Source organism: Nematolebias whitei, chromosome 1, assembly GCF_014905685.2.
Source record: "Nematolebias whitei isolate Nwh7 chromosome 1, NemWhi1, whole genome shotgun sequence".
NCBI lineage: Eukaryota > Metazoa > Chordata > Actinopteri > Cyprinodontiformes > Rivulidae > Nematolebias > Nematolebias whitei.
In genome coordinates, this window is record NC_056498.1 from 51,129,664 (window position 1) to 51,141,276 (window position 11,613).

The 11,613-nt window shown below is 36.7% G+C and overlaps 1 protein-coding gene across 1 annotated transcript; it reads right to left on the bottom strand.

Annotated features, from left to right (window-relative positions):
• On the bottom strand, window positions 1-2,291 carry mrpl14 (mitochondrial ribosomal protein L14). The gene is made up of 3 exons (XM_037685095.1): window positions 2,245-2,291; window positions 1,970-2,051; window positions 1-422 (listed from the first exon to the last, which is right to left on the bottom strand). Exons 2-3 carry the CDS (start codon window positions 2,047-2,049, stop codon window positions 56-58), a joined length of 447 nt encoding a protein of 148 aa, XP_037541023.1. The 5' UTR covers window positions 2,050-2,051; window positions 2,245-2,291; the 3' UTR covers window positions 1-55.
• Window positions 2,292-11,613: the final 9,322 nt, after the last annotated feature.

An 11,613-nucleotide genomic window follows, 5' to 3' on the forward strand; every position in this document is an offset into this window, starting at 1 on the left:
TACTTTTTCAGCTTTATTGAACACGATGTAGGTGTAACACGGATGAATGACGCATTCAGACAAATGAACTTGCAATTGCCAGGACTTTTGAGTAATCTCCCTCCCTACTACGTAAATGTGAGGGTATAGGGATCTTAATCCTGGTTCCAGTGGGGTTGCCGTTTTCCTCAATCAGAACAACATTGTTCGAATCAAAGCGTGGAGTCATACGATCTCCAGGCATTTTATGTCCAACGATGAGCGCTTTCTTCTTCTGCCCTTTAATGGCAAGTAGGACTTTGTCACCAACTTTTCCAATGCCATTCTTGTTGTAGACATGGATCACTCTTGGTGGACGATGATATGGTGTGTTCCCAAGAGAACTGTTGTCCACAACACGCACTCTTGTCATCTTTTGAATGGCAGCTGCAACAGTAGATACACTGACGAGATAAAAAGTAAATTAGTATTAAACTTGCAGGATTGTAGTTATAGGTACAATAAAGTGTTCCAACTAGGGACTCCTTGCCCTGGAGGACCTCAGTGCCCACACGGGAAACGACAGTGTGACCTGGAGAGGTGCGATTTGGAGGAACGGTCTCTTTGATCCGAACCCGAGCAGGGTTCTGTTGTTCGACTTCTGCGTTAGTCATGGTTTGTCCACGAAGACCATGTTCCAACAAAAAGGTGCACATAGCATCAGGACACCGTAGGTTGCGGATCAGTGCTAGGCTTTCCAGTAACGTCATCTGAAATACTGTAATAAATTTTATCTGCACAGTGTTTTTATATCAATAACGAAGTGTTCTTAATTTAATTTGTAAGCAAATTTGCGACCAGATGCCAAATACTTTGTGTCTGTTTACCTACAGAATGAGACTGAAAATAGGTTAGCAGTTTGCAAAAACTGTGCATGTTTGAATGCTGAGCTGTCTTTATGGCACCATCCTGCCATACTTATTTTTGACAGTTGTCTTACTCTTTCTCTTTTCTTTTGCAATTAGCAGGAGGTTTACGCTTCACCTAAACATGTACTTTGTGATTCTATGCTTGCCTAATACAGATCTCTCTTGTAAATGAGTCCTTGTGGCTCAATGAGACTAACCTGTATAAATAAAGATTGAATAAAAAAAAATACTGCCGTGTTTGTTTTCCTGCACTTACTACTGCTAGTCTAATGTAGGTTAATCACGTGACTCAAGTTTCCATGTGGTTTTCAGCTGATTCAGCAGTTTTATTTATATTGAGTGTGAACCTGCATTTAAATTTTTTTCAGAAAACAACTGAAGTCTACTAAAAACTACTCTTTCAAACTAAACCATTTTCAGGACTTACATCCTAATATACTGTTGCTTTTACACTGTATTTTTGCTATTTTGGGGTTTAACTGGGACCCCGAGTACATCATTTCGATCCACCTCATACCACGTGATATGAATGACAGTAAAATTGACTTGGACTTGACACACATTTTTAGGTTTGATTTCATATTTTGTTATGAGTATATTTAAGATCCTTAGGTAATGTAAATTTAACAAAGAAGAAATAAAAAATAAAAAAGTCACCCTAGGGTCTTTACATGCAGGCTGCTTTCTAATGCTAAATCAAAAAGCTATCTTTTAATATGATTGTTTTGAACTATTAAATATATTAGTAATGAACAGAAAAGTCACTGAAGTTGTGAAAAAATATCTTGACTTCAAAGAACAGTACTTTTTAAAAACCCATTTATTATAATGGAGCATTTTCCCCTAAGGTCATGTAATAAAAATATACATGCTACAACACTTTTGAAAAGTGACACAAGATACATTTTTGTGTATTTAAAATCTGTTAAGTGCACACGAACAAAAATAAAACGGCTATGAAGAGAAAATCGCAACGTTTGCAAACCTTAAATTGTTTCCTTTCATAATAATCCAGGCTATTTTTTATTCTGTTCCTTTTCTATGCTAGAAGAACAGCTTCTTGCTTTTTAACATTTTCTTACCTAAAGGGTCTATGAAGGATTGTTGACGATGTCCAAACGAAGAGCCCTGGGAAGGATCTTGAAAGCCGGGAGAGAGCCATAACTACAGCAAAACAGTTAGCGGCTAGCATTAGCTAACATCACATGAAGGCCAGGTGAGCAAACATATGCCTATCTGCATATAACATGCAGAGAAAAAAATACATAATTTTAGAACCTAAAACTATACGAATACACTAAAAGGTAAATATAAATACGTTAAGTCTAAAATAAAATTAAAAAAAGACGCTAGTTACCTTATTAGCAAACTCGATGCCAATGTCATGAGAATTGCGTCATCAGTAAGCGACTTAATGCTGTCATATGAGCGGACAGTTTTGCTTGTTATAATTTAATGGCACTTATTTTAAATAACAACTTGTTGTAAATTATAACAATTTATGTACTCAATATCACAAGTATAAAAACAAATAAAAAAAAATAGCAGAAGATTTTTGTTAGTTTTCGTAGTGCGTCAACACGGCGCGCAGGGAACATAGAACTAGAGTAATACAGAAAACACCTTGCCTAGACTTCTAGACATTTCTATCAATTAAAAATTGCATACGCTCTCTATCTGCTCTATTTCTGGAACCGCTCGCCCTAAACCGTATCTCGACGCTCCAAACCTGCAGTTGCTTGGACTGGTTGTGTCAGCGATAGTTGTTTAACCGGCTGACAGATAGGCAGCGCGGATATGTTTATAATTACTAACCACTAGTACAACAGCTTAACTAACTATTTCTCTTCGCGTTTTATAGCCGGAAGTCGTCGGAATCAAATCATCCGACAGTTGTCAGATAGCTTCAACCTGTTATTCCGCGGCTATGTTAGCAGACGTCACGGTTGATTGCTAGCTCGTATTAGCACGGGGTGACAGCTTCGACTTCTGCGTATCACAGTGAGGTAAGTGGGTTTTGTTGTGTATGGACAGAGGAATTAGCGATATCTCACGACAAACCAGTAACGTTCTGTGGAGCAGCGCCAAGCTTGTCTGCTTCGTCGTTAATGAACCCAGCGCTGTCAGAACAATCAACTATAAACGCAGCCCTTTAGCTTGAAGCTAACTGATCCGAATGTTGCGTGGACAGTTTGTTCTTCTCATTAATAAACTTGTCATTATCGACTAGAAGGATTTATTGTGTTATTATTAAGGTATTATCAAAAACTAATGTGGTGTGAACGTAAGAACATTTGATCAATTATTAAAGATTTCTGCTAATCGCACCCAGAAATCTTGATCTGTCAGATCAGATTTTTTTTTTTTTTTTTTTTTTTTTAAGATTTCTAGCAAAACCAGTATTTTTCAGAATATCTCATAAACTTACATGTATATGTTGAAGGTAATTTGTGCAATAATACATAAAGCAGGTGTAGTTTAAAAACTATGCATGCAGATAAGCAGTTGATGATGTTATTTTTTCCAGCTGTTTGGGGAATTTTCCTGACAATTTATACTAAACTATGTTAAGATTTACTGACTTTATCATCGATAATTTACTTGTCAAAGCTTGGCAGTGGTAGTTAAAGCTCTTAAGCTCTTTTCTGCTTGTGCAGAGCCTATACAAAGGCACATATGAAGAGATTATTGTTGCTGTGACTGTCTTTGTATTTTGTTCATCTAGTGAAATATTAAAGTAGTAGTCTCTAATGGACATAGTTAAACTTTTAAGCAAAACTCATAGGTACTTTATATCCTAAAAAACTTCTATTCTCTCCCGTATTTCTATTTTTGCACTGTTCTTTCTCGTAAATATGTTATAAAAGTACTCTAAACTTTACATTAATGGAGCTGCAACCACACAGCAAAATTCAAAAATTTATATTACAGCCGTTTGTGTTTTAAAAATATTTTTTTTGTTTAATTTCACAAGATGAATAGAGAAAATTGTTTCAAAACAATATTTACATATGATCTTAAAGTACTTAGATTAAATAGAGCCGTTGAACTTTATGGATGGAAATATGATGGGCCAGGCTCCTTCCTAATAGGACGTGTATTTATTTATTTTTTAGTTTTACTGATAAGTTTTTAATGACCTGAATAGTGGAAATTTAATTAGAAACATTTAAGATACTGTTAGTATTTTGTCTTGGCCAAAAAGTCACATGTTTTGATGATTGCATAGATTTTTGTTGTGGCATCCTTTCAACATCAAATTTATTTCTGTCCAAAGTTATTTTCATTTTTTTCTTTTGAGTGAGTACAGTCTTCTTCAGTACATCTCAAAAGGTTTTTAATCTAGATTTAGAATCAGTTCATGTGTAAAAACGATATCTTCTGCTTCTTAAACCACCGTTTCACAAATTAGCCAAATGAATCTTGCCTTTGTCATAATGGAACATGCTCCCGGCATCATAAAAGAGGGGAAATATATATATATATATATATATAGTTGAAATGCTGCAATCATTCTGTACATTCAGCTGACCTTAGTTTTTGAGCATGTGACAGTACTGAACTCGGACCAAATAGGTGTCAGAAATAAAGACTTTAGTTATTATTTTGAGGCGGAAGTGAAACATTTTATCACATAGTTGGTTGTATTTGCTTATACCATCATGGTAGCAAACAAAGCAAAATGTCCTTTATTGAAGTTCATGTTCAGTTTTTGAGTAAATTGTCTGTAAAAACCTTCACTTGCTCATTGATTATTTATATTTTTTCCAGGTAATGTCTCAGACAGAATATCTAAACAACATACAAACGTCATTTATATATCAAGCGGAAGTATTGAACGCTAATGCCTGATAATGTTTGATTTAAATATGATTGATTTTTGTAAAATAAGTCAAACTGCTAAACAACTAACCTTAAATGAAAATGTAACGGTCATCCTTAAGGTCTGCCAGTTCTCTGCGTTTAGATCCTGCTAAAGTAGTGGCATTTTAATTTACAAATATAACCACAAAACAACATTTATTCAGTAGCGTGTTTTTATTTAATTCTTAAATCATAACAATGTAAGTTTCAATTTTCTTTTTTGACAAATCTTTGATTTTATACCTAACGTTTATCAAAATTCTCCATGAAAGTATATTGAAAATATGCTTTGAATCTTTGAAATGCTTATTAAAATATAGTTTCAATGAGCTGGCACTTAATCATTAGTAAGTGAGAGAGGGAAAAAACAACTTGTTATTAAAACAAAACGAAAATTAGTTAATTAGTTTTGTTTTTTTTAATGTGTCTAGATTTGCAGTGACGTAAAACTGTTGATAATGGGCTTAATAGACTACATTTTGTTTATAAAATAATATTTGGTAAATACTGTGAAGTGATTTGCACATTATGGAATAGAGTCTAAACCAATAAAACTTTAGGTTTTAAAGTTTTTTTTGTGCAGCTTTCATAACAAGTAAACATGAACTTAAATGTGCATCGGACAGTTTTCTCCAGCCTTTTTTGTCTTTATTGTAGCAACAGTGTTTTGTGTACAGTCAACCCTCTGACCCACGTTCAAACAGGCAATGTGCGTTATGGAAATTTATATGTGAAACATGTTTTTCCTTTAAAACAAAACAAACAAAGGAAATAAAATAAAATATTGTGCACAAATCTTACAATCACAGCCATTTTAGCATAAGAGAAGCAATAGTCCAACCTTGTAGCGTTGCTAGAAGCACTAGGTGTTGAAATATTAATGAAACAATGAATAATAAACGCAACAAACAGTTTCCATAAGACATCATCTCTATTGAGTTGCAGCTGCAGCTCCTGTTTGGACGGAGAATCCCCTTCTAATATGATTTCTGGGAAGTCATCAAGGGTAAACACCCCCCTTGCACCGGGTTCACATGCACAACCTCACATGTTGGCAGCACTGGAACCACTCATGTTGCTTTTTGCAAGACTGGCTTCCCTCACGTTGAACAAGAAATGGGTCTTTTGACATTTGCTTCAGAATTTCATCAAAATGTTCCATAATGTTGTCGTCGTACGGATTTGCTTTGCGTGTTTTAAACTGATACTTAAGTTGACCACTTGTAATCATCTGATCTTGGCTACATGGCAGTCGGCCATGGCCGTACGTGATTAATTATCAAGAATGAAACTGAAGATGCGTTAGCAGCTGATACAACCAGATATCTGCAGCCTACAATTTTTAGATTTTTTTTTTTAAGGGGGGATGTCAACTATACATTTATTTAAGCAATTATCGTTATATTTTGTGAAGTGAAAATGCATATAGACAAAAAAAAAATCAATGTTGGATATCATCTTTCGGTTACTCTTGATTTTTAAAGATTTGTAACATCTGTTTTAAAAACTCATCGGTCAACCTCATGTGAGTCAACAGCTTTCTGTGGGGGATTTTGCACATTTCCCCCATATTGTGCACACCTCTTTGATGGTGGATTGGAGATGGAGATTATATCTATTCATGCAGCCTTCTAATCTTATAAATAGTGTTGTGGTGATTATTGTATATTTAAATGGGAAAGGTGAAAAGTTGCATAAAACGCTGCACTTTATGTGCACGTCAAAGCCTTAAGAGTAACCAAATAAATATTCTGCAGTTGTAGTTTCTCTTATTTTTGAGTTGAGCAGTTAAGCCAGTTCAGCTCAGCTGAAATTGTTTTTTAGTGTACTGTACCCTTCTGGCTGACATAAGCCACTTCAAGACTTGAACTCTAGATTCAAGGCATGATGAGAAATGTAATAATAATAATAATAATACAACAGTTTTCAGTCAGGTCATCTGGACAGTTTCTTTTTTTGTGTGCTGAAACATTTCACCTTCCATCCAGAAGGCTTCATCAGCCAAGGAAACACACAACACAAAACTGATTCTTCCCCCAACAGCTTACTCCAAAGTGGAACAAACCAGTTATGTTGGTGCTAAGATAGTCTCTTTGGCACGCCCCCTCCTCCGGTGCCGTCCCTCTTCCTCGTCGACAGTCATGTCAAACTAGTTCAAAACCAACAAAGTCCATGCTCAATACTCCAGGTATACAATCCAACAATTTTCAGTCAGATCATCTGGACAGTTTCTTTTTTTTTGTGCTGAAAATTGTTGGATTGTATACCTGGATTATTGAGCATGAACTTTGTTAATAATAATCATAATAATAATAATACATTTTATTTGTATAGCGCTTTTCTAAATACTCCAAAGACACATTACATGAGTTAAAAGAATATATGAAATCAAAAATGCATAACCCATAAAAACACAGTAAAACATTTAAAAAGGGCAAATTTAAACATTTAAAGCAATTTTAAACAAGTGGGTTTTGAGTTGTTTTTTAAAAGTGGAGAGATCGGAGCAGACACGAAGCTGTTGGGGCAGTGAGTTCCAGAGGGTGGGGGCGGTGATGGAGAAGGCTCTGTCTCCCCAGGTTTGGAGTTTGGTCCTATAGGGGAGAGACAGAAGGTTGGCATCAGAAGAGCGGAGTGAACGAGAAGGAGCGTAGTGATGGAGGAGGTTGGTCAGGTATGGAGGGGCCAGATTATGGAGGGCTTTGAATGTGATAAGGAGGATCTTGAAATGGATGCGCTGAGTGACGGGGAGCCAATGGAGTTTCTGCGGGACAGGAGTGATATGTTCACGGGAGCGGGTGTGGGTGAGAAGGCGGGCAGCAGAGTTTTGTACATATTGCAGTTTGTTGAGAGTTTTGGATGGTGTACTGTACAAAAGGCTATTGCAATAGTCTATTCTGGATATGACAAAGGTGTGGATTAGGATTTCAGCAATGGAGAAAGTGAGTGATGGGCGGAGTCGTGCTATGTTTTTGAAATGAAAGAATGCAGTCCGAGTTATCTGTTTGATGTGTGATTCGAATGAAAGAGTGGAGTTGTGAAGAATACCAAGATTACAAATGAGTGGGGATGGAGTGAGAGTGATGTTGTCAAAGTTGAGGCAGACGTTTTTAGTGGACTAGGTAGCACTGTTTGGACCAATGAGGAGTATGTCAGTTTTGTCTATTTAATTTGAGAAAATTGTGCTTCATCCAGATTTTGATGTCAGTTAAGCAATGGGTGTGTGTGGAGTGGATATTGGTTGGTTTTTTTTGGATGTAGTAGAAAATGTAAATCTGTATGTCATCAGCATAGCAGTGAAAATGGAGGCCATGACGACAGATAATATTACATTACTTTACATCCTCCCCCTTACATTACCAAGGGGGAGGATGTGAAGGATGAAAAGGAGAGGACCAAGCACTGAACCTTGGGGAACACCCTGGGATAGAGGGGTTATGGAGGAGGAGCAGCAGTTGATGCGAATAAACTATTGCCGGTCTGTGAGGTAGGACTGAAACCAGGACCAGGATTAAAAAAAAAAAAAAAACCGATGCAAGCGTCGGGTTACAAAGGCATCACGTAATTTGTGTTTTATGGATTTCTTGTTGAGAAAACAAGTCAGCGTTGCTTTGCAGCTGTTAAATAACTGAAGACTACCTCAGATTCTTGCATTGAACGATAAAGCTTGTTCAAATATTTAGCTTATGACAATTTAAAGGATTGGCTCACTCAGAAACTGAAAACAAGAAAAGATAAGGATCTGTATGAAAGCGAAAGAGAAAGATGACGAAAAGCGCCGGTTGAGCTGATACATGACTGAACGAGGAAAATGTCTGTCGATCATTTAAAGAACTAAAACAGAAACAGTTGGCTTCTTTAACAGAACAGTGACTCGGAATTCTTCTCATGATCCATCATGACCTTCGTAACACTTCTTTTTAAAACGTCGCTGTCTCCTAACCTGAGCATCAACGGATAATTGTAGCAGACTTTATTTTTACTGTGGATTTCTTTGAACGCATATTGATCCATTAAGAAGTGTTTGTAAAAAATCATGAAATTGAAAAACCTCTTTTAACCTTTTTTGTTTTATTTTAAAACAAAAATAAAATGCGGCCATACATCACAAATGCTTAATTGTGTGACCTGCGCTGGCAAAATGAGTCACAGTAATGCATTTTTCAATATTTAGTTCATTTATTTTTAAATTCTCCATCCCAAAAGCTTCAAAATGATATCTAGTTAGTGTAAATTTGGTGATTTATCACTTAGCAACAAGCTAATTTTGTTTGAGTGCCAGTTTGAAAACTCAATTTTTATTTTTCTAAAATGATGGCATCAGGAATTCCAGCCCTGTATTTTAAAATGAGAGGGCCTAAACTTCATAATGAAACCAAACATTATAGGAAGGGATTTCCCCAATTGTACAGAAGCTAGCAAAGAAAAATGGTAAATTTCAGAGGAAATTAAAAGGGACTAAATTCAAATAATATTTCTGAAGACGTATGTGTTAGACAAGTTCAATTTAAAGGTACAGTCGAAGAATACATGTTATTACTGGGATCACTAGATGGTGTCTTTATGGACTCAAATTTATGCAAGTCTCAGTTACAGCAAAAATCTGTACTTTGATTTATTCTGCACTTCAGTTCCTACTCGTGTTGCCAGCACGGGTCTCATTGGTTTTTAAAGATAACCAGACTTTTGAATTTGATCTTTCCAAGTCTCTTAAAAATGTTCTTGAGCAGGGAGGATAAAATTAGTTGCAGACTTGTTGCTGTCAAGTCCTCAGTGTTGTTGAAGGGACAGGGGGCCATGTTGTGTCCTTTTTGGGTTGAGACCGGTCCATTTGAACCCTGTGGTCTCTATCAGTTTATTGTTCGGCTCTGGCTGCGTCTCTCCAGTGATATCACAGCATTCCAGAGAGTGGATAAATGACTTAGTGTTAGGGCAGATGAGCAGCATTGTGGATGCGGCTGAGAGTTGTGGGTAGAAGGACACAAGTGTGGCTGTGGAATTGAATTTTATTTATTTATTTATTTTTAGTCATCGGCTGTCAGCAGAACACCTACGTGACTTCCCACGTCTTTAGTCGCTTTGTCAAATTAACCAAAGTTTCAAATGGGTACTGATTGATGAGGTTTTGGAAGGATAAAGTAGCTTTTCTATCATATTGTGTTTTTTATCCTGTTTGCGTGTTGTAAAGTTAGTGAACATATTTTATTGACCACAGCAGGGCAGCTGTAAAGTACTTTCAGGGTATTTCCAAAGAGCTTATGTTGGTTATGAGATAACTACAAATACTGATTAAATGGCTTTGCCTGGCAACGCAGGTTCACTTTCTTTTTATACTTAAAGCCAAGAAAGGCTGTTCTCTATTATTTTTCAACCAGTGTGAATCTCAAGCTCTTCAGTTCAATTCAGTTTATTTATATAGCGCCAAATCACAACCAAGTTGTCTCAGGACACTTTACAGGAACGCACACATGCATAGAAAAACCAGTTAGTAAAGTTCTCTGTCTAAGGAAGCCAGCAGACACGTTGAATCTTCACTTCGTCGCTGTCTTCCATCCTGAGCAAGCGCAGTGGCAACAGTGGAAAGGAAAAACTCCCTTTTTAAAAGGAAGAAACCTCCAGCAGAACCAGGCTGAGGACAAGCGGCCATCTGCTTTGACCGGCTGGGTTTGAGAGGCGCAGGAAGGAGAGACTGACGAACACGGAATGGTAGGACCAGATGTAGGTGCAGGTGTACCTGAAAGACAAAAACACGTCGTCAAAGATAGGAAAAATAAAGATACAAAACAGGTTGAGCAGAGTAAGTAAAGATGGTAGTATGGTGAAGAAATGTGGTCAGTTTGTCCTCCAGCAGTGCAAGCCTATAGCAGCATAACTAAGGGATACCTCAGGAAACCCAAGTCAACCCAAACTATAGGATTTATCAAAAAGGAAAGTCTTAAGCCCAGTCTTCAAATTGGACAATGTGTCAGCCTCACAGACAGAAACTGGAAGTTGGTTCCACAAGAGAGGAGCCTGATAACTGAGAGATCTTCCTCTCATTCTGTTTCTGGAAACTATAGGAACCACAAGTAAATAAAATTACCTTATATAATTGTTTAACTCAAAACACAAGTAGGATATCTGTCTCATATTTCCTACTTTTTACATACAGTCTAGGTTTGTCAGTGTTTAGCAGGCTGTTGCAACGAGTCTTTGGCGTGTTAGTTCTGCTGCTTGTTTCATTCAAAACTGTGTCAGAGTGGGGAAAGTCTTTAAGAAGCTGAATATGAATTCAGACTTGCCCCAACAAGCCCCATGATCTGTCGACCATATGCTAACCAGTTTGACTTGCTGCTTTATTGCGTTTGAATCTATGAAAAAGTTCACGAGAGAACATTTTTATTAATGTTTTTGCCTGTCTGCCTGTGTATTCATTTGTTTGTAGTGTTAGTAAAATATTTCATGAACCAGTGGATGGATTTAAGTAAAACTTTCCGATAATTTTATTGGAGATTTTCAGTGTTTTCTTCTTACTTATGCATCTTTTTTTAATGGCTATTGTGTTATTAACGTTTGCTGTATACTAGTCATTAGCAAGTAACATAATATGTGTAATGCTTTCAGGCAACTGTATTTGCTTTCCATTATTGTGTTTGTGGTCAAATAAAAGAGCGGGATCTCCGAGCATGTGACAAAAATGTCGGTCTCAGTGGAGGAAAAATAATTTCTTGTAGGATGTGAGCTTTACTGTTGTCATTAAGCTGGATGCATAGAACAGATATGCACAGTCCACACTGTGTAACTATTCTGTCTTTAATGAAATGTTACCGAGTTGTAAAAATGTGTTTCTTCTGTGCAGGTTGTCAGCATGCTACAGTGAGTG

Excerpts from the sequence above, each read along its gene's own strand:
- mrpl14 (XM_037685095.1), bottom strand. The coding sequence starts at position 2,049 with ATGGCTCTCTCCCGGCTTTCAAGATCCTTCCCAGGGCTCTTCGTTTGG. Across the intron at positions 423-1,969 it reads ATCCTTCATAGACCCTTTAG|TGTATCTACTGTTGCAGCTG; the intron begins GTAAGAAAATGT and ends TTATCTCGTCAG.